Source organism: Schistocerca serialis, chromosome 4 (genome assembly GCF_023864345.2).
Source record: "Schistocerca serialis cubense isolate TAMUIC-IGC-003099 chromosome 4, iqSchSeri2.2, whole genome shotgun sequence".
Taxonomy (NCBI): Eukaryota; Metazoa; Arthropoda; class Insecta; order Orthoptera; family Acrididae; genus Schistocerca; species Schistocerca serialis.
The window spans coordinates 883,590,211-883,614,562 of NC_064641.1; the positions used below are offsets into that span (position 1 = coordinate 883,590,211).

General features: G+C 42.5%; 1 protein-coding gene across 7 annotated transcripts in view; it reads right to left on the minus strand.

The window, feature by feature from the left end:
* The window catches only part of LOC126473540 (zinc finger CCCH domain-containing protein 18-like), a 123,952-nt gene that overhangs the window by 36,514 nt on the left and 63,086 nt on the right, over window positions 1-24,352 (minus strand). For all 7 annotated transcript variants that reach the window (XM_050100660.1, XM_050100659.1, XM_050100654.1 and 4 more), the window contains 3 exons: window positions 19,152-19,326; window positions 8,913-9,136; window positions 2,412-2,503 (listed from right to left, as the gene is read on the minus strand). In XM_050100660.1, the coding sequence (XP_049956617.1) occupies window positions 2,412-2,503; window positions 8,913-9,136; window positions 19,152-19,326 (491 nt within the window). The remainder of the gene's footprint in view (window positions 1-2,411; window positions 2,504-8,912; window positions 9,137-19,151; window positions 19,327-24,352) is intronic.

The window sequence follows — 24,352 nt, forward strand, 5'->3', positions numbered from 1 at the left end:
GCGATTCAGCAAGCATATTCAGGCAAGGCTCTTTCAAGATGTCATGTTTTCGAGTGGCAAAAAAGGTTCTGTGAAGGCAGAGATTCAGTGCAAGACAATCCCATGGCTGGTCACCCATCTACAGCATATGCCAGCTCAAACATGGAGCACGTAAGGCAGTTATTGCAAGAAGACTATCATGTATCTGTACGTACATTATCACAAGAACTTATTTGGAAATATGATGTGTCACAAGATTTTAAGCAAATATTTAGGGAAACATAAACTTAATGCAAAACTCATCCCTCACACACTAACAGACGAACAGAAAGACGAGAGGCAAAGAATTTCTGCTGAACTACTGATCCAATATTTCTGAAAGTTGGTACTACCAGTATGACTCTCATATGAAGAGTCAAAGTGCTGAATGGCAGAGTCCTAGATCACCAGCCTCAAAAACTTCTAACGAACAAAGACAATGTTGATCACATTGTTCGAAAGGATTAGTTCACCATAAGTATGTTCGTCCAGCTCAAGTAATGAACCAAACTCTTTACATCGAAATCTTGAAATGTTTGCAGCAAGCAATTCGACATCACCGTCGTGATTTGTGGCGTTCTCAAGATTGGTTCTTACTATGTGACAATGCAAGACCCCATACTGCTTTATCTGTTACTGCGTATCTGCCCAGACGTTGTGTTATTGCCACCCCACATTCGCCATATTCGCCTGACACCTTGCCTTACATCTTTTTCTTGGGTCCGCGAGGAAAAAGGCGACTCAAAGGAAAGCTACATCACGATATCACAGACTTCCCACAGGTTGTGACAAATGAGCTTACAAGCATCACAGTTGAAAATTTCCCTGCTTGCTTTACTTTGCAAATTTGTGTGTTTTAAAATATATCATGCAAACAGAAAATTATATCCTAAAATATCACAAAAAGAGATTATATACTACATTAATAATGAAGCACAGTGTTTGTCTAAATTATTGTTCTTTTGCTTACGCCTTTATCCCACAGGTTTCGCAGGATCAGCGTTGTTACAATGGATTTGGCAAGGTTAATTTGAAGGGGGGGGGGGGATGTCCTTCCTGCTGCCATGCCGTACCCCCCGGGACAGTATCAGTGTACCCCAGCTTTCTGCGTCTAGTGTAAATCATGACAGAGTGCAAACGTGTTTCAAATGTCTGCAAGTTGTGGGGGACCAGAACGTGGGGACCAGCCCAGTATTCATCTAGGGGGATGTGGAAAACCACCTAAAAACCACCCAGACTGACTGGCACAACGGCCCACGTCGTTATCTGCTGGGCGGATTTGATCTGGGGCCAGCGCACCTACCCAAGTCCAGGAAAGAGCGCATTAGTGCTCTCGGCTAACCTGGTGGGTCAGTGTGCTTCATTATTAAATTATTTCCTGCAAAAGAATCAGGCTGGTTTCTGGAAAATTAACTTCTGACAATTTTCTCCTTTTTCAAAAATGAGGTTATCATATCTTGTTTAATGAATGTAGATTTTCAATAATGTTATTGTTAATACTATATATGAGGTTATCATATCTTGTTTAATGAATGTAGATTTTCAATAATGTTATTGTTAATACTATATATGAATAATCCTAAAAGTTACAGACATATGATAAAAACACCCAAACCTTTTGGTATAGGTTCATTTGTTATGGCCCAGTACCGTAAATGCTAATAAATAGTATAATGAAGTGACAGGTTAATGCTTTTCTTTCAATAACACGTCTTCTGTATTATACAGAGCCATGGGTGAATATGCTGGTTTTTAGCAAAATAGCACTAAGGTGATTTTGCTGACAAATTAGTACCAGAATCAGACGAAACACTGGTTATCTGTAGGAATAAACCCATTGCACAAATGAATGGTGTGTTGTCGTCTGGTACTTGGTTGGCCTCTGTTGTAATTATTCCGCTCTATTGCATCTGTTGGTTGCCAACCTTGCCTTGATCAAGCAATGTTTCACTCTTTGACAAAGTTGTGTGAACTATTCATCATTACCTCTTGTCTATACTCATTTCAAAGCAATGTAAATACAACAGCTCTCTCAACCCCAGTAATAGTAGTTTTTTTTTAAAGAGGTGTCAGAGCTGTGGCTCCTGTAATTTGGTCTCTACCAAACAATGATTACTTTTTTTTCTTGTCTCATTTGCTTACTACCTACTGAATTACTAATGCCATAGTTATTCACTATGAGGTTACATTATGACTCACTGCAAATATTACAGGTGCATAAAGATAATCTGTGCATATTTCCCTTTTTAATTAATTACAGTGTATAATTTTGCACTAGATACACATTATATAAAAGATGAAATGAATAATGTGTGCTCAGAAAAGTAAATCTAATGATTCCACTTTATTTCTCATTCAGAGACTTAATAACGGCAAGCTAGTGAAGTTCTTACCTTTAATGCATCCATTGCTTTAACCTTCAAAGACTGTGTAAGGGCAAGTCTTTCTCTCTCATCTATTACCACACGCTTCTGAGGCCGCACGACTACAAAGAAATGAAATGTAACAACATACAACATTATCAATAGAATTCAAATCATTACGGAATAAAATACATTCATGCATTCACCTAATACAGCTACACTTATTTTACGGTCAAAGTAACAAAAGGAAAACAGAAGGAAATCAGCTGTGTCCTTTTCAGGAAACTACAAGAACTTAAATGTGGATGATGGTACAGAGAATTTAGCTCCTGTCACCCTAAATGCAAGAGCACTATTCAACTGTCACCTCACAAGGTAATATGAATTGTAACGTGACTGACGTGGTTGAAATGCTCACTTAAATTTAAGGGGTGGTAAATTCCCTGAATTAAGGAACAGTATAGCTCAGTTTAAGCTCTTAGGAGGAGGCAGTGACTTTTTTCTGAACATACTTCTGCAGTTTAATGCCGTACTGTGAGAACACAATTCTGCAAGGCCAAATTTGTTGATTTAGAGTGACTTCATAGCTTATAAATATATGACAAGAAGAAAAAATATCATACCTTAGTGCTGCTAGAATATATACACACCAATACAGACACACTGCTAAAGTGTAGTCGGCAGTGAAAGGATAGGTATTTACAATTTTCACTGATGATGTAAGATGGGCAATCACTGCAGAATGGCAGTCTGTGACTCCAATTTTTAAACACAAATGGCTTGCTGATTATCATCCTTAAAAAAGCCATAAAGCCAAAACAAATCTGCTTGTGCTGAACAACTTAAGGTTACTTACAAATACTAGCTCAGTACATAAGAAAGAAGACTTTTCACATTACTTACTATCTATGAAGGCAATCCCAGAAGTAAGAGTTCTTATATCTTTAAATACACAACTACTCAATTGCCATTTCAGTTAATGTATTCGCAGAGACTGTGGCAGTTTTAAAATGTTGATGTCATACTAGCCTGCTACCATGTCTTTCAGGAAGCCTTGAACCTCATCTTTCGCCTCATCGTTGGAGCAGAACTGCTTTCCACAAAAATGTTCCTTCAACTTTGGGAATACGGTTGCTCGGTACCAAGTCCAGACTGTATGGTGGGTGGGCGATGATGTTCCAGCCAAGGATTTTGCAGATCGATGGTTTCACGAGTGAAGTGTGCACGCACACTGTCATGGAGAATGCTTATGCCCTTGCTCGGTGTTCCTCTTCTTCAGTTCGGACTGCACTTTTGATTTTTTTTCAGCGTTTCCCAGTACCTGTCAGCGTTTATTGTTGTACAAGCAAGCAGGAAGTCAACAATAGTACCTCCCTTCTGGTCTCAAAACACTGCCACCACAACTTTAGCAGCAGACTGTTTTTGTTCGAATTTTCACGGCTTTGGATGATGCCACTTATGTGACTGTTGTTTTGCATCAGGTGTAAATTGATATGCTCAGATTTCGTCACCTGCGACAATTGAGTCCAAAAGTTGTTCTTTACGCATGCGAAGCAGCAAAGATATTTGAAGGTACAATCAACTCACTGCCGTTTATGATATTCTGTCAGCATATGGAGTACCCATCTTGCATACATTTTCCAATTTGTAACTTTTCCTTTAAAATACTGTGGATAGTGCTTTGGGAAACTCAGGAACCAAAATCCAGAGAGCGTGCAGAGTGATCCGACAAACATTACGCATGATTTCCTCAATCTTCGCAACTTATTGGAATTTGCTCCACTATTGCTTTCTTTGTCGAGTATTTCAGTACAACCAGCTGAAAACTCTCTCTGTTACTTGCGAACTTTTTGACACCCATGCATGATTTTCCCTACACTTCTAGGGAATTGCCCTCATATTTATTGCGACGTATTAGTATACAGCTGTTCCACTATCCCAAAATATGTCCTTACACTGCAACACATTTCATCAACATCTATCAATTCAGTGGCAATGGCTAAGCAGTTTATTTCAGACATCTACTTATTGACAAAAAATTGTGCACGAGTTAATAAGAGAAGAAAGCTAAGTTGCACTGTATGGCGTAGAGATGGGGGTTGGGAAATATACACAGGTCAGAAAATAAAAGATATAGGAAAATAAAAGAAGAGTGAGGAAAAGGACAGTTGCTGACAAGAAATGTTGAGACTGAAGAAATTAATTAAATTAAAGTGAGGTGGGTAGCACAAGGACTTGCTGTAACCTCAGTTCACACCTGTGGAGTTCTGAGAAACTCGTGTCTGGGGGAAGAGTCCAGATGACACTTGGTGAAACAGGCACTGAGGTCATGACTGAGATGTTGCAGAGCATGCTCTGCAACAGGATATTGTGTGCTGCCAGTATGCATCCTCTACCTATGCCCATTTATCCCACCTGATAACTTGGTGGTAGTCATGTGAATATAAAAGGATGAACAGTTTTTACATAACAGTTGGCACACAATGTATCGTTTCACAGTTGGCTCTTCCTTTTATAGTATATAGCTCCTACCCTGTGACTGTACCCACTGTAAGACATGCCGCTGCACTGATACCAGCACCATAACTGGCACAACATATGTTATCAAAGGGAGAGCCATCTGTGAAATGGCACATGTTGTGTACTAGCCATTACCTAAACAATGTTGGGCCTTTTATGTTAGTATGACAACTATCAAGTTATCAGTTAGGATGAATGGGTATAGACAAAGAGTGTATAATGGTAACATACAGTATCCTGTTGCAGAGCATGCTCCACTACATGACAGTCTTGACCTCGGTGCCTGTTTCATTTTAACTCTCCCACAATGTTTTGTCAGTAATCTCTGTCTTGTTTATTACCCTCTAAGCTCTAAGATTTTCAAATCTTATCTAGTGCTGTCCCCCAACAAACAATCTTTCTTCTCATCCCATTTGGTAAGTCTTCCCTGACCGATGGTTCTGGGCAACTTTGCCAAACTCTCCCCATTTCCTAAACCCAACAAGTATTTTTCCTTCCCCCCTTCTGTCAGAATAAGGAGCCACTGTCTTCAAAAGCTTACAGATTTCAATACCTTTCCATGTGTGTTCTCCTGCCACCACTTGGTAAGTAGATTTTTCATTTATTCAACTACATTAATTTCCAAAAATTCATTATTTTCATAGATATATTAGACATATACTTTGCACAACTAATTAACAAAACCAAACAGAGAAATGTTTTGACCAGTGGAAGGAATACACACAGATATATTCTGTGTACGTCATTAAAAGGGTTCAGTTTTGAAGGTAACAATTACTAATGTGATATATGCAGTAAATACACAAATTTTCAGAGGCAATCTAATTTCTTTTGTGTCAGACCATGTACATATTTCCTGGCAGAGAACAGAAACATCTCTGCAGTAAACTCTCACTCACTGCTACGGAGGTGATCAATTGCATGAAACTTGTAAGATTATAAGCTCAACAGCTTATGATTAGCAAAACAAATGTTGAAATGAGGAGAAACAGTTTAGATAAAGTGACAAGATGCTTGCTTTTTAGTGGTATGTTCAAAGATAGCGGTGAATGTTGACCACACATAACACAATGCAAATGTTTGAAACAGAGAAGACTGGCTAATAATAACAATAATAATATCAAGAAAATCCAAATATCACAGGCCACAACTCGAGTATGGTGGCAGTTGGGTGTTGTGACATGTTACTGAGCTCAGTAGAACCAGTGCATAAGACTGAGAAATGGCATTCCCCCCCTCTTCATGTTCCGCGATTTGTGCTTTATAAATGCTCATTATCTCCACAGGTCGGTAACAAGGTGAAAAATTGCACTCGCAGATTTTCACTTCTCTCCCGTTAGGGAAGCTGTAAACAAATTGGTAACACAACAGAGGGAAGCAGGCAAAGGAAAGTACTTCAGTTAGTAAAAAATTATGCTCAGTCATCTCTTTATGGTGCAATCAAATTATTTCAACACAAAGGAAATATTTTCTAATCAAGAACATTAGGCCGGTATTACACTATCAAATTTCTTTGTCAAAGATTTGATCAAAGATGTGATCCAATATTCCGTCCAATATATTTGACAAAGATCTTTGACGTAGCGCTAGAAGGGGTATTACACTGTCATCAAATTTTTCGTCAAAGTTCAAGATGGCTGACAACAACTTGTTATTAACAGCAGTAGTTCTACGTACTCCAATTGCATTGTGTGCACATGCGGAAAAGAAGTGGGGGAAAAAAAAATGGAACCATACATACGAGGTTGACAGTCTTAAAAGTCCTGGGATTACAACTTGATAATAAATTCAGTTGGGAGGAGCACACCACAGAACTGCAGAAGGGCCTTAACAAATCTGTATTTGCAATTCGAGTGTTAGCAGACATAGGCAACATAAAAATGAAAAAGCTTGCATACTTTCATTCCATAATGTCAAATGGGATAATATTTTGGGGTAAATCTTGAAGTCAAACAAAGGTTTTCAAGGTCCAAAAGCGTGTAATACGTATTATTTGTGGACTAAATTCACGGACCTCCTGCAGAAACCTCTTCAAAGAACTGGGAATACAAACTACTGCCTCTCAGTATATTTACTTCTTAATGAAATTTGTCGTAAATAATATATCTCTTTTTCCAACAAACAACTCAGTTCATACATACAATACCAGGAACAAAAATGATCTGCACAAGGACTTAAAAGCGCTTACTTTAGTTCAAAAAGGGGTCCACTACTCAGGAACACTCATCTTCAATAATCTGCCAGGAAACATAAAAAATTTAGTTAGAAATAAAGATCAGTTTAAAAGGAGCCTGAAAGACTTACTACTGGCCAACTCCTTCTACTCCATTGGCAAAATTTTTAATAGAAACAAATGATGTATTGTATTTATTCATACTATTAGTATTGTTATTTCAGCTTAAAAAAATCGACATGTTCCACACCCACGAGGATCTCCTCAGCACGGAACTATGGAACGAAAAACTAATCTAATCTGGGTGAAGCCGTGGGTTTTACGACGACACGATAAAAGCATTCAACAAAACTTGTTACGTGAGCTTACAGTGGAAGACGTCAAGTCGTACATCAATTACTTAAGAATGGATGAGCATACATTTCTGTATGTGCTCAATGAAGTGTATCCTCATATTACAAAGCACAATATTCACTTAAGAACTGCTACATCTTTAGAAGACAGACTCACTATAACACTCCGATTCCTCGCTACAGGAGAGGGTTATGTTAGGTTAGGTTAGATTAGGTCAGGTTAGGTCTCCAATCTTCTTAATCTATTTTTGTATTCAGGGTGCCTCACGTTGTAAAGCGCCTCATCAGCTTCAGACATCTCTATTAATTTTGTAGTTGTCGGCACACACCAATTTTATTTACCGGCAATGGTTATAAAAACACTACAGACCACAGAACGCTGCAGCGATGCTAGCGCTCCATGTGGTAACATGTCACATTGCAGTGAACAGAACACAAGCGGTTTCTTTGATCAAATATACAGCGAGGCCCTAGATTTGATCAAATATTGGACGACATTTGACAAAGTCCCTATTACACTATCAAATATCTTTGACAAAGATTTTGGACAAAGATATTTGATAGTGTAATACCGGCCTTATTTTTGGTTCTTGAAGTTTGCTGAGAATAATTAATTCTATTTATATACTTGAAAAATATCTGGATACTGGGAGTGTTCATGCAAGCACTCGATTCACTTGTAAACTGTTCGTGAATGAACGATTGTGCTAGCATGCACCACGAGCAGAGACAAACTGGAGAGGGTGGATGTAAGGCCTGTACAAAGTTTAGCTCAAAAGATACATTTGAAACATTCAGCATGGGCCAGGAGGCCAACTCAGGTAATTTAGCAGGCAGGAAAGGGTCTCCTACGGTCGGGTTATGGAACAGTCAGTCAGCTTTGGCGATAACAACACAGCACTCTACAAGGCCTATGCAAGCACATCTGTAGCTGTGAAAGGGTTAACATTTCAAAATTCCTGCAAGCTGGGGGACATTAATTAAACAGTTGTGAATACAAGAAGAAGAAACCACATTTGCCCCAGTAGCTGAGGCATAATGCTAAATTCTTGCACTTCAGAATAACTTACTGATATTTGTAAATTTTTTAATATTACTGATGTAGGTAAGATACTGATGTTTCATACTGAATTAATAATTTACAAAAACTTCCTTCCTTCCACTGGTTCTCAAACTTTGAATACAGCAGCCATAAATGTTGTTCCATTCTGCTGTTTGTATTATGATTGTAAGTGAAATAAAATATTCCAAAAATTTAGTATGACTGTTACCCAACAACACACAATACATATCTACGGAAATGCAGGTTGAAGACATTTATGTTTCACACTGCACTAATAATACAAAAACTGAGCATTTCATTTCTGCAGATTTATTTGCAGAAAGTTATTTAAATCTCTTTCTAATACTGAATCTGATAAATTAGTACAGCCCTTTACTGAAATTGCAACCACATACACAATCTAAACCAACACAAAACTGTACCTTTTGGTGAAGGTTCCCTGCTGCTTGAAGATGAAGAATAGCTGGAACCTGATGAATCACTGCTGGAACCACTTGAATCTGAGCCAGATGAAGATCGTGATGACCTCGACCTCGACCTTGATCGAGATCGTGAACGTTGCTTTTCTTTATTAGACATTGCAGCAGCCAAAACAATTTTGGAACGATCCATTGCTAATTTGGAGACAGCAGGAATGCGAGGAGGACTGAAACATGACATTTGTATTTCAAAAGTGGATCAGTGTGTTACATGCACAAGATATAACACACAAAAATCAATAATATCCAAGTAGTGGCAGTATTTTCAGAACCATAAAGACAACACCAACATCTATACATTCCCTTCCTTTAAGAAAAAATAAATAAAATAAAGAAAAGAAAAACATTGCATCAATTCACTGACAGATACCCATGTACCACCTGCACTGTTTCTTGGTTGGTTGGTTGGTTGGTTTAGGGATGAAAGGGACCAAACTGCAGAGGTCATCGGTCCCTTTTTCCAAAATACTAAAAAATACCCACAGAGAATAAAATATGTTCAACAGAATAGGAGACAGATGACACAGAACAAAAGAAACGTAGACAAGGAGCAGACAAAACAAAAGAAGATCACACGGAGTGCGACGGTGGTTGGCCGACCATAGGAACAAAAAAAAAAAATGAAAAGCCAACCACCGAAAACACATTAAAAACTGAGTTTAAAACTGTAGGCCAAAGGCCAGAATCAACACAAAACAATCAAATAAAACAGAAACACTCAGATTAAATGATAAAAACCCCCTGCCCGAATAAAACGTAAAACTAAGTCAGCAATAGCAGAGTCATCTGTTAAAAGGGCAGGGAGCGAGTCAGGCAGTGGGAACGACTGCCTGAGCACAACTAAAAGTGGACAGTCTAATAAAATGTGGACCACTGTCAAAACGGAGCCGCAGCGACATAAAGGTGGGTCCTCACGTCGCAATAGGTGGCCGTGCGTCATCCATGTGTGCCCAATGCGCAGCCGGCACAGGACAACAGACTCCTTGCGAGACACCCGCAAGGAGGACCGCCACACATTGGTCGTCTCCTTAACAGCCCGCAGCTTATTCAGGGATGGCAGGCCACGTCACTCATCAGCCCACATCCCAAGCACCTTACGGCGCAACACCAGCTGCTGATCGCGAGCCGTGAGGCCGATCTCCAAAGCTGGGGCGTCGATCGGCCCTTTGGCCAGCCTGTCAACACGTTCGTTCCCCGGGATGCCAACGTGACCTGGAGTCCAAACAAAGGCCACCGAACGACCAGAACGGGTAATGGCGGAAACAGACTCCTGAATAGAGGATACCAAAGGAGAAGAGGGAAAGCAGCAGTCGATGACCTGGAGGCTGCTCAGGGAGTCACTGCAGATGACGATGGACGTACCTGAGCAGGAACGCATATGCTCAAGAGCGCGCAATGTAGCCACCAGCTCTGCAGTAAAAATACTGGAGCCAGCCGGCAAGGAGCGCTATTCAACATGGTCAACGTGAGCAAAAGCGTAGGCAGTGCGACCATCAACCAGGGAACCATCAGTGTAGACAGCCTCACAGTCCGAAAATGAGGCGAGGAGCGCGAGAAAACGGTGACGAAGGGCTACAGGCGGAACCGAGTCCTTGGGTCCCTGTGCCAAGTCCAGACGGACGGACGGCCGGGGCAAACACCAGGGAGGCGTAGGTGCACGGACCCGGAAGGGAGGCAGAAGAGGGAAGGACCCCAGTTCCGACAGCAGGGACTGGTCGCAGACAGCTATGGAAAGCCCAGATCTAGGTCGCCTTTCGGCCAGATGGAGGACCATGGCAGGGAAAAGCAGGCGACGATTGGGATGGCCCAGCGAGCAATGCACGTGGACAGCATAGTCAGCGAGCAGTCGATGGCGGCGAATCCGCAGTGGGGGAACCCCGGCCTCCACCAGTAGACTATCCACGGGGCTCGTACGAAAAGCGCCAGTTGCAAGCCGAACCCCACAGAGGTGTATGGGGTCTAACAACTTCAACACTGAGGGTGATGCAGACCCATAGGCCAGGCTCCCATAATCAAGCCTGGACTGCACAAGGGCCCTGTATAATCGCAACAGCGTGCAGCGATCCGCACCCCAAGATGTGTGGCTAAGGCAGCGGAGGGCGTTGAGGTGCCGCCAGCACTTTTGCTTCAGCTGAGTAATATGAGGAACCCATGTGAGCCGGGCATCAAAGACGAGTCCTAAGAAGCGGCAAGTGTCCACCACTTCAAGCAGGTGGCCGACGAGGTAAAGTTCAGGATGAGGGTGGACCGTCCAACGCCTGCAGAAGTGCATAACTCGAGTCTTGGCTGCAGAGAACTGAAAACCACGAGTCAGAGCCCATGATGCGGCCTTGCGAACGGCTACTTGCAGCCTGCGTTCAGCGACTCCCGTAGTCGTGGAGCTAAAGGAGATGCAGAAGTCGTCGACATACAAAGAAGGAGACACCGACGACCCCACGGCTGCAGCCAGACCATTAATGGCCACTAGAAATAAGGAGATGCTCAACACCGAGCCCTGGGGGACCCCATTTTCCTGTGTATAAGATGAACTAGAGGCGGCACCGACTTGCACCCGGAAAGAGCGGCGCAATAAAAAGGTTTGAAGAAAAGCCGGGAGCCGACCACAAAGACCCCACTCATGCAACGTAGCAAGGATGTGATGCCTCCATGTGGTGTCATACGCCTTCTGCAGATAAAAAAATACAGCAACGAGATGCTGACGTCTGGCAAAGGCCGTACGGATAGCAGATTCCAGCTGCACCAAATTGTCCGCTGCAGACCGCCCCTGATGGAAGCCACCCTGGGATGGAGCGAGGAGACCACGCGACTCAAGGACCCAACACAAACGCCGCCCCACCATACGTTCGAGCAATTTGCACAAAACGTTGGTGGGTCCGCACCGGGCTTCAAGGTGGGGACAATAAAACCCTCTCGCCATGGCGGCGGGAACACGCCTTCGCTCCAAATGCGGTTAAATATCGCGAGAATGTGTCTCTGGCAGTCCCTGGAGAGATGCTTCAGCATCTGCGCGTGGATGCAGTCTGGTCCTGGTGCTGTATCAGGGCAATCGGCGAGGGCAGCAAGGAATTCCCTCTCGCTTAAAGGAGCATTGTATTTTTCAGAACGACGAGTGTGGAATGAAAAGGCGTCCGCTCGGCTCGCTCCTTTAGAGAGCGAAAGGCGGGGGGATAAGATGAAGTCGCAGAGCTCTTAGCAAAGTGCGCGGCAAGCAGTTCAGCAATGGCGGCAGCGTCCGTGCAGACAGCGCCGTCCAAGGAGAGCCCAGGTACACCCATAGGGGTCTGGTATCCATAAATCCACCGGATCCGGGACCACACGAGCGAGGGGGAGACACGGGAGCCCAAGGATGAGACATACCTCTCCCAGCACTCCTGCTTACGCCGGGCAATAAGACGACGGGCCAAGGCACGGAGCCTCTTAAAGGCGATGAGGGTCTCCAGAGACGGGTGCCGCCTATGACGCTGGAGAGCCCGCCTACGGTCGCGAATAGCCTCAGCAATCTCCGGCGACCACCAGGGTACAGCCTTCCTCTGAGGGAGTCCAGAAGAGCGGGGGATGGCAGCCTCGGCCGCCGAAATGATGGATGTGGTTAAGACACGGACCACCTCGTCAATGTCACCCTCTGGGGGAGACTCAATGGTGGCAGCGGAAGTAAAAGCCGGCCAGTCAGCCCTGTGGAGAGCCCAGCGGGGCAGGCGCCCAGAAGAACGACACTGGGGCAGCGACAAATAGATGGGAAAATGGTCACTACCACACAGGTCGTCATGCACTCGCCATTGGACAGACGGTAAGAGGCTAGGGCTGCAGATGGAAAGGTCAATGGCGGAGTATGTGCCATGCGCCACGCTAAAGTGTGTGGAGGAACCATCATTTAAAAGCGAAAGATCGAGCTGTGCTAATAAATGCTCAATGGTGGCGCCTCGACCTGTCGCCACTGACCCGCCCCACAGAGGGTTATGGGCGTTGAAGTCGCCCAATAACAAGAAAGGTGGCGGCAATTGGGCTATCAGAGCAGCCAGGACATGCTGCGTGACAGCACCATCCGGTGGAAGGTAAAGACTGCAGACGGTAACAGCCTGTGGCGTCCACACCCAAACAGCGACAGCCTCTAAAGCTGTTTGGAGAGGTACAAACTCGCTGTGAAGAGAGTTAAGGACATATATGCAGACGCCACCAGACACCCTTTCATAAGCTGCGCAGTTCTTATAATAACCCCGATACCCATGGAGGGCGGGGGTTCACATTGCTGGAAACCAAGTTTCCTGCAGAGCAATGCAGAGGAAAGGATGAAGGCTGATAAGTTGGCGGAGCTCAGCTAGATGGTGGAAGATACCGCTGCAGTTCCACTGGAGGATGGTGTTGTCCATGGCTGAGAAGGCATGAAGGGACTAGGAAGACAATTTACGCCGCTTTTTCACTCGCTGTCTCCAATTCAGAACCCGCACGAGTGACATCCATGGCGTCTGAGGGACCGGCGAGATCCAGGGCTTCAGCAGACGCCAGAATCTCGACCTTGTCCTCAGACGCTGAGCTTGTTGGTAGCGGTGGGATGGGTGCCACCGCAACGTCGTTAGCCTTGGGGACTTTCTTCTTCTTCTGTTTCTCTCGCTGTGCCTTCGGTGGGTCAGGCTGGGAGGGCCTCACTGGGTCAGTGTCAGGGACAGACGACGACTGGGAGGCTCTACGACCAGGGACCAGTGGGTGTTTGAGCCACTTGCGGCTGTCTGCTTTCAGACCGGTCGGAACTTGTGAAGGGAGATCCCCAAGGGATCCCTTCCTGGCGAGAGGAGCCGAAGAAGACTTACGCTTCTCCGGCTGGGAAGGGGGAACTGATGTCCCCGATGGTTGGGGGAGTGTTGCTCCTGAAGTAGATGGAGCAGGAGCAACAGGGAGTTTAGTGCCCCCCACCATCAAGGGGACAGGTGTGGGCCTTCGACTCTGAGAGCTGACTGGAGCGGATGGAACTGTAGCAGGAGTGACAGTTGCGGCATAAGAAGATGTCATGCGCACTGGATGAAGCCGATCATATTTCCGCTTTGCCTCAGTGTACGTCAGGCGGTCGAGAGTCTTGATTTCCATGATCTTCCGCTCCTTCTGCAGAATCGGACAGTCCGGCGAGCAAGACGGATGGTGCGCAACACAGTTCACACAGATTGGAGGCGGGGCACAGGGATGATCAGGATGGGATGGTCGACCGCAATTGCGACAGACGAGGTCGGAAGCACAGCGTGAAGACATATGGCCGAACTTCCAACACTTGAAGCACCGCATCGGGGGAGGGATATAAGGCTTGACATCACAACGGTACACCATCACCTTGACCTTCTCAGGTAACGTGCCACCCTCGAAGGCCAAGATGAAGGCACCGGTGGCAACCTGACGATCCCTCGGACCCCGGTGGACGCGCCGGACGAAATGGACACCTCTTCGCTCCAAGTTGGCGCGCAGCTCGTCATCGGACTGTAAAAGGAGATCCCTGTGGAAGATAATGCCCTGGACCATATTCAGACTTTTATGGGGCGTGATAGTTATGGAGACATCCCCCAGCGTAGTACAAGCGAGCAAGGCCCGCGACTGGGCGGAGGATGCCGTTTTTATCAACACCGATCCGGATCGCATCTTGGACAAGCCCTTCACCTCCCCAAACTTGTCCTCTAAATGCTCTACAAAGAACTGAGGCTTCACGGATAGAAAAGATTCACCATCAGCTCTGGTACAGACAAGATAGCTGGGTGAATACGTCTCACTTTCATTCAATGCCTTTCGTTCCTCCCATGGTGTGGCGAGGGAGGGGAACGATTTGGGGTCATAAACGTTACCTTTAAAATGGGCCCTCGAACGCTTAGAGACTGCTGGTGGCTGGCCACCAGCAAGAGAAGATGTGCCACGCTTCATTGCGTGTCATCCACCCTGATGCCACCTACTCCGACCAAGGACCCTCCCCACGGGCGCCACCCAGCCACAGCAAAGGCCACCTGGCAGGATGGCCATTGCCGGGAGTCCCGATGCCCCAGGGATATGGGCATCTACTCCTTGGCATATGTGCGGAGTTAACGGCGCAGGCATCAGTAGAGCGATCCCTGTGTTGTCAGGGGGCTACAACCAACAGGGTACATGGCGGCCCCACCACAACGGACTGGCTACCGTGCTGGATGTTAGGTGACATGTGGTCCATGGTCGCCGTCAGTGCAGAAAGTGGCCCAGCACATTGCGGGGCAGAAAGTGCACACAGGAGCGTATCCATGCCCAAGAGATGTAGAGCGGGCAGGAATGCAACACAACGACGAAGAAGCTGGCGAAAGTTCTCAACGCAAGATGGACACAATGCACCAAGTAAGGCGCCCTTCCCCAATCGGCTCGCTCTTCGGAAAAATTTTGAGATATGGAGGTCAAACCCGACAGGGGACCATCACATAAGGCCGAAACGTTTGAGACTCCTTTTAGTCGCCTTTTACGACAGGCAGGAATACCGCAGGCCTATTCTTACCCCCGGACCCGCAGGGGGCCACTGTTTCTTCTATGCCACCACAATCACAAACCTTATGTATCAAACATCATCAGCAACGTTTCTCAAGTGATTCTTTTTTCATCATATTCTACTTTAGCAAATAAAGTGTTGCACAAAGTATAATGTAGCAACAGAATAACTTTCACCCATACCAACACTTTGATGGATCACTGTTAATTAAAACTGCAAATATTTTTCTGGCTTTTTTTCCCAATACATTATATCACACTAGGGTTCTTGTTAGCCCTCAAACAAATTGGCAGTTACTGTAATTGTATCACATCACCAGCCAATTAAGCCACAACAGTTCTGTTCTTGAAATGTAGCTAGGTAGTGGTGCTTCCACTTGCTACAATTCTACTCATTATTTACATAATCTTTTTCTTTCTCTCTGTTATTCTGATGATAACTATATACCAATTTACTTAAAATATTCAAATTCTTATCTATCTTTAAAATGGAATGACCATATAAAATTAATCGTCGGTAAAGCAGATGCCAGACTGAGATTCATTGGAAGAATCCTAAGGAAATGCAGTCGGAAAACAAAGGAAGTAGGTTACAGTACGATTGTTTGCCCACTGCTTGAATACTGCTCACCGGTGTGGGATCTTTACCAGATAGGGTTGATAGAATTGATAGAAGAGACAGAGAAGGTCCAACAGAGAGCAGCGCGCTTCGTTACAGGATCATTTAGTAATTGCGAAAGCATTACGGAGATGATAGATAAACTCCAGTGGAAGACTCTGCAACAGAGATGCTCAGTAGCTCGGTATGCACTTTTGTTGAAGTTTCAAGAACATACCTTCACCGACGAGTCAAGTAGTATATTGCTCCCTCCTACGTATATCTTGCAAAGAGACCATGAGGATAATATCAGAGAGATTAAAGCCCACACACAGGCATACTGACAATCTTTCTTTCCACAAACAATACAAGACTGGAATAGAAGGGAAAACCAATAGAGGTGGTCAAGGTACCCTCCGCCACACCATCAGGTGGCCTGTGAAGTAAGGATGTAGATGTAGGCAATATTTCATTAATATTCTTTATGCAACAGTTTATTTGAGCTGTGTTGATATACCTTATTAACCATAAAACACTTTATGAGAAAACTGTAATTTACTACAATAAAAAAACCATGTGCTTGTAAGAATGTCATCGGCTAATGACTATTAATCTCCAAAGTGACATAGCTCATTTGAAATCTCTAATTTTCCTTATCCAAGTAAACATTTTGATTTTCCTGAAAAGTTATCCAGAATTAATGTTTCTACCTACCAAAAAATACTTCTGTTATTTTGACCTTTAAGCACATTTAATTCCAATAACTACTCTCCAGATTTTATTGCCCTAATTTTTTCAACCTAGAGAATATCTTTGGTTATCACAACAATGTGTTCATTGATATATTAAGCAAATTAGGAAAACTAAGAACCTGTGGAAGTATATGCTGTAGTCACAACATAGTTTTTTTCCCTCATTATACTAACCTTAATTAAAAAGATTCACTATGTTGTCCATTTAATTGTGTATCCTGTAAGTTTACTCTCTTTTGTACAATAACCAATGTGTACATCCATATTTTGAAATTTGTTCTTATGTGTGTCTAAGTGTAAGTAACAGGCAATGCCACAGACTACAGTTAGTAATTGTTACGATAACATCTCAGTGTCACAGTCAGCACCCAACAGTCAAAGCGTTCACAACTAAATGGCAGCCATCATAATAAATACCTTTGTGAAAGTTCATTGGGCTGTCCTTGTTTTAGCTGCCAACTTACAACATCTGTGAGTAAAATGTCTTATTATGTGTCATTCAAAGAACTGGAGACTGGATATTCACTGAAATTATATTGCCATTGTCAAAATACTCCATCGTGTAGTGGAATTACTGATCTGTAATTAATATACTTCAGGAATTCTTACAGACAAGCTGATAATCATAAGATTATGAGTGACAATAAATGTGTAGAAGTGTTGAGCTAAATATTACAGTGCTGCATCCACCATTTAAAACTTGTTATGAACAACAACCACAGAGTGATTTGCTCCTCTGAAACAATGGTATTTGCTTGGATATGGTCAAATCATTACTAGTGACCTAGACAGAATTTATCACATTAGGCATCTCTGTTATTCCCTCTTGCTTACAAATAAACCACGCAGTCACTGTAGAAATACAAAAGAAAGACTTTTCTGTTTGTCTAAACTAGGATGGCCAAAACTGTAAATGAAACTGAAAACCATTCAAGATGTAAGAAAAGCCCAGGAAAATGACTTTGTTGAAAGGGGTTAGACGATATTAGAAAATATACAGAAGCTACATAAATATTTATAGCTGAAGCCAGAGTACACAGAAAAGTCTGAATGAGGTGTTAATACAACAGTGGACATCAAATTGCAGCTGCTACAGATGATGACAATGATGACTAGAAGCCAGAGAAAAGTCTAATAATCCACGACTTAAAGATTCAAGTATTTTATTAAAATACAACCACACACTACATAAAATTATTGATAAGCCAACTAATAATTACCCACCACGATTCAGTAGATTGTGTCAACCATGCCAGCCACTGTTATTTACAGAAGGCCACCATGATTCAGTAGATTGTGTCAACCATGTCAGCCACTGTTATTTACAGAAGGCCACCATGATTCAGTAGATTGTGTCAACCATGTCGGCCACTATTATTTACAGAAGGCTACAGGCAGCCTCCATTAAACTGGTTATAAGGGGGAAAAAAGATGAATGAACCCTTAATTTTTTTTAAAAAAATTACAGTATTCAGTGCATACTTTTCACTAACATGGGAAAGGTAATAGTAAATATGGCTTGGAAATGTAACTTTATAAATGGGTCAAAGCAACCAAATGCGCTGTACCAGGCAGCAATAGTTCGTGACAGTCTACTAAGTTCCATTACTCAGTCATTCTCTCAAGATTTTTTTCTTTCAACATCGTACACAAAAAATTATTTCAAAATCTCATGAAAACATGCAAATTAAATCAAAGTTACAATGAAGTATAGCACCAGTACTTACTGTTTCATGGTCTTTGAATTACTTATCAATGACGTGTCAAGCTATTGACAAGAAAATTAATAGTATTATTAAATAAATTCCATTACCGGTACATCAACATTGCAATACAGTACTTTTCTCACACAACACCACTTACGAAATTTGACCATACTGGCTAGTTTTCTTGTAAGTCACTACGGAAATACTCCCAAAAAATCCATTGGGAGGCTCTTTAAGAAAGTCACTGCACATTGTAGAATGCTTTACTCTCTGAACCCCAAGAGGTCCGGTACAAAAACAAGGCTAGCGTACATCTTGTACAGTGATAACGAGAGTAAAAATAGAAAAAATCCAGGTTTGTACAGAGAAGCACCAATAGTCTATCTTCAAATATACCATCTGTAAAAGAGGGAAGGGTGGGGATGATATTGGTTTGCCATTACTAAACGCCGTACGCTGATTTTAGGAAAATAGAAGTAGATGTATATGAGAGATAGTTTTCTTTCCTCAGACTGAAAAAAAAGTATTTGCACTGAAGTACATTAATTTCCTTTCTAAGTCTATATCATGAAAACCATTCTAGTTTCAATGAGATTATCAATGCTGAGATAACTGTGCAGCATAATGCGTAACACAAAAAATAGCTTACACTGTATTTGGAACAGGTGCTGGAGGATTCTGTGCAGATTTACTCCTCATTCCAGGCGAAGGTGGTCTTACTTCCTTCGGCTTGCGAGGGCTGGGAGCTGGCGGATTCATCAGGAGTACCCTTTCATTAGCTGCCTTTTTCTCTGACTGGGTAACTGTTGATGCAAGTGGCTTGGCTGGGGAGAGAAGTGTAATACTATTTTAGTATCACGCAAAACAGTTTTGTATGACATGGGATAAATCAACTTTGTAAACCACATATGCTGTGTTATAAAATTTGTGTATTTTTAACAGTAGATACAATTCAAATTCAAGTTCTATCTGAATATAATAAGCTGCAAAAGCTTGCAAATTTCTTTAAGTTTTGTAGAGGTTTGCTTCTGCCACTATTTGGTGAGTAGATTTCCAATTATATTACATCTATTTTCTGTTGGAAAAATTATAAACAGGATAATTATAATTAAAGTTAAACTTTCAAACCACTGTAGAAATAACACCACTGGCCAGAACGACATCAAATTGCAATGGAATATTATTGGAGAAAGCAGAAAACTTATGGCAGAAGAAAAAGAAATAGTTACAAAATGAAGCAATAGCTGGCGCTGTAAGCATTATAATTTAATAGCGGTCGAGTACAAAAGACAAATGAATCATACAACAATGCCGAAGGTGTATGTTTGACTTTTAAAGAAACTGTAGTACTCATTGTGTATAGGTGTACAGGTGTGATACTGTTAGTTATATAAGCCCATCCACCAAGGAAAAGACATATCACATCAGATGGGAAAAATCTGTTTTTAATTGTCCTGAGGCCATAAACCGCATAAAAAAGCATCGATCAAAATCAAATCGGATTATTAATTTCCGTGTGGCTGTTGCAAACATGTTCAATATGCTCCCCGCCGTTTTCTGCAACAAGTTGAAATCGAGAAACAGCATGTTCCACAACTGATCGAAGTGTTTCTGGGGTCAAATTCAGAATGTGTTGTGCAATGCATGCCTTCAATGCAGCTAAGATCGCAATTGGAACACTGAACACAACATCCTACAGATAGCCCCGCAGCTAGAAGTTACATGGATTAAGACCAGGTGATCAGGACGGCTGTATGGAAATGTCGGCTGATAATTCTACCATTTCCAAAATGGCACTTCAGCAGCTGCTGGATTTGCAATGTGCGGAGGCGCCATCTTGCATAAAAATGATCCCCTCCACACATTCACAATGTGGAATGATGTGGCTGCGCAGAAGACACTCATAGTGCTTACCAGTGACAGTACGGGTAATAGGACCGGAAGCACCAGCCTCTTCGAAAAAATATGGTCCTATGATAAATGATGCCGTAAGTGACCTTTTCAGGATGAAGTGGTGCTGGTTGATTTGCGTGCCAATTTTCTGTTGCCCTTATTTGACAATTCTGTGTATTGACATATCCTGTCAGATGGAAATGGGCTTTGTCGGTCCACAAAATCTTCCACAGCCAATCATTGTCCACTTCCACGCGAGCAAGAAATTCTAAAGAAAAGGTCTCTCTTGCTGTCGGGTCAACAGGGAGCAACTCGTGCACATGGGTAATTTTGAATGGATAGCAAAGAAGGATGTTTTGTACGAGTTTAAGCACTGTGCTCATGGGTATGTCCAATATTCAGGCAATTCTCTGTGCGCCACACGTTTGCACACCACCGCTCGTCTCCTCCTGCACTGCTGTGGCCACTGCTTCCACTGACGTCAAATCAATATGTTTCCTCCCTCTACCAGGCTGCACACCAAAAGAACCCGTTTTTTCGAATTTCCGTATCATTTTCTCCAGACCCACAGCAGTCACTGAACCAATGTCTTTTTCAAATCCTTCAGTCTCCGGAACTTCTGCAGAGTGACGTGTGCACAGTCATCATTCATGTAATACTGCTTTACAAGTAAAGCACAATCCTGCATTGAGACAGTCATGGCGAACATCACAGACACGAAAGGAGGAAAAGCCATGTACCGGCGTGTTTATACCAACTTCAATGGGTTGTGTGCATGACAGGTGTTTTCATTTATATATTCTGACATATACAGTGCCATCTATTGATCAATTTTCACAATAATTTTTTTCTTCTTTTTCATACTTCTCCCCCTTCTCCAATAATATTCCATTCCAGTTTGATGTCATTCTGAACAATGGTGTTATTTCTAAAGCATTTTGAACATTTAACTTTAATTATAATCACCCTGTACATTACACTGCAGCTTTTTTCATAGCCCCCCTGTAATTCAGGCATGGAATCTGTGTTACTGCAACAATTACAGTTTTAGTTCCACTTGGCCTTTGATTTCAGCTATCTTACTGAAAGTTTCTCACTGGTGCATCTCTATTTTTATGTCTACTTTCACATAAAAATCTCCCATCCCACTGTATTATCAGCTTGTAGCAGTACCTGTTGTCAAGTATAAGTCTCCCTACATTCAATGTAGCAGTCTTCTACCTTGTCTCAGAACGTGAGCACACAGTACTGGTACGTAGACTTTAATGATTCCCATGCTTTGTTTAATTCTAAGGTAACTTTTGTTTTTCTGTCTGAGACACCTTCATTGTCTATAATTCAGAGACTTCTTGAAGATCAAAACTGTGTGTAAGACTGGGACTCAATCCTCAGACATTTTCCTTTCATGGATAAGTGCTGTATCAGCTGAGCTATCCAAGCACATGAATCACAAACTGTCCTCACAGCTTTACTTCAGGCACTACCTCTTCTCAATCAGCACACATTCTGTTGCAGAGTGGAATTTCATTCAGGGTCTACATCTACATCTTCAACCATACTCCACAAGCCACCATCCAGTGCAAGCTGGAGCATACCCTGTACCACCACTACTGTTTCGTTTCCTGCTCAACTCTAAAATAGAGTGAGGAAAAAACAACTGTCCATGTGCTTCCATGGTCCTAACACAAAGTGTGCACTGGCAGCAGCAGAACTGTTCTGCGGCCACCTTCAAATGCCAGTTCTCTAAAATCTCTTAACAATGTTCCTTGGAAAGAACGTTGTTTTCCTTCCAGGGATTCCCATTTGAGTTCCCAAATCAATCCCTGTAATACTTGCAATTTTTTCAAACCTACTGCTACCACACCTGTCAGCCTGCCTCTGAATTGCTTTGGTGTCTTCCAATCTGGTGTGGATCCAAAACACATTAGCAATACTTAAGAATGGGTTGTACTAGTGTCCTATATGTAGTATCCTTGAAGATGAACTACATTTTCTTAAAATTCTCCCCAAAGTCAACCATTTTTCCTTCCCTACTACAATTCTTACATGGTCAATCAATCCCATAATGCTCTGCGAAATTGCACATAGACATTTAATCTATCTGACTGTCAAGCGGTACACTACTAATGCTGTATTCTTATATTTTTTCTACATTTAGAGCAAACTGCCATTCATCACACCAACTAAAAATTTTGTCTAAGTCATCTTCTATCCTCCAACAACAACAACAACAACAACAACAACGACAACTTCCTGTACACCATAGCATCATCAGTAAACAGTCGTCAATTACTGCTCACCATGTCCTCCAGATCATTTATGTATATAAAAAATAACAGCAGTCCTATCACACTTCCCTGGGGCTGTTTTGATGATACCCTTATCTCTGATGAACACTCACTGTTGATGACAATGTACTGGGTCCTGTTATTTAAGGAGTTTTCCTGCCACTCACATATCTGCGACCTATTCCATATGCTCGTACCTTGGTTAACTGTCAGCAATGGGGCATGGTGTACAATGCTTTTCAGGAATCTAGGAATACAGAATCTACCTGTTACTCTTCCCTCATAGTTTGCAGGATATCATGTGAGAAAAGGAAAAGATTAGTTTTTCACAAACAATGCTTTCTAACCTATGCTCGCCTCCCTCTTGAACAGAAGCTTAATCAATTTGGGATTCCATCTGGGCCTGGTGACTTATCTGCTTTCAAATATTTCAGTTGTTTCTCTCGACTAGGGATGCCTATTACTATATCCTCCATACTGGAGTCCAATGTCAAACAACAGTAAGTTTGTATGATTCTCGTGTGTGACTGATTTCTTAAATGTGAAATTTAGAACTCCAACTTTCTTCTTGCTATCATTCTATTGCCACACCAGACTGGTCAACAAGTGACTGGAAAGAAGCCTTCAACCCACTTAACGATGCTACAGAGAACCAAAATTTTCTTGGGCAGGCCTACTCAGGAAGATCTTCTGCTTAGGAACGACGGTGGTAATTGTTGACTGTTTCACACATCAATCTTTTTGCAGATGCTAGAATTTCTTCTAACTTTAGTCTGTTGTCATTTGCACGTTCTTTTGAATCAAAAGTGGAACAGCCTCTGCTTCCTCTGTGTTTTGCAAATTCTGCTGTTAAACAACAGTGGGTCTCTTGCATCCTTAATCCACTTACTAATCACACATTTTTACTTGGCTCTCTGTGACTGGTGGAAGCTGGATGACATCTTGCCGCTCTGGAATGTTTACAGTTGCTGCCAATGTAAGGTATGTAACAGTATTGTGCGCCTTAACAATAAGCAGCCGTTGTGAATATACTGTTGATCAGTGTGCAATGTTGTGTGCTGTACCTGGTCCTTGCAGCGACTCACCATAAACTTTTTGTGTGACTTCTGTGACACATTAACCTATTACACGCCCATTCCTTTTACAAGCTGTAAGCTGGCTGCTGTGGGAAAAGGAGGTGAGGCTTGCCTCACCAGCCAATGTGCTACGAGTCGATCAGAGGCTTCTATAGCATGCGCGTAGAACTATGTTGCAGTCTTGCCCATATCGAATAATGGTATTTCACTTATTACAACTGTATCAAATCACTAACTTTAGGCCATCTTTCAGTTACAACCAATCTTCTCGAAGTCAGGTGGGTGCACAATCTCAATAGTTCAAAAGGTCAACTTAATTCCACATTACATTTTATTGTAAATTAAAATTTTAAATCACACTCAAATTTCTCATTCTTGCCTCTAGTTTAAAATCAAAGTGACTTACAAAGCACACATCTGCGCCCAGGTCATGTTTTCATCCATTCCATGTTTACAAATTGTCAGTTCATAACAAGTGTTATTTAGTTGAGCGTGTTTATTAACATTTTGCCCAAGTAATGACAATATTGGAAACGAGAAAGTGACTGCTTATGTGTTCGTTTTTATTATTGACAGTATTGGGAGATTCGTTG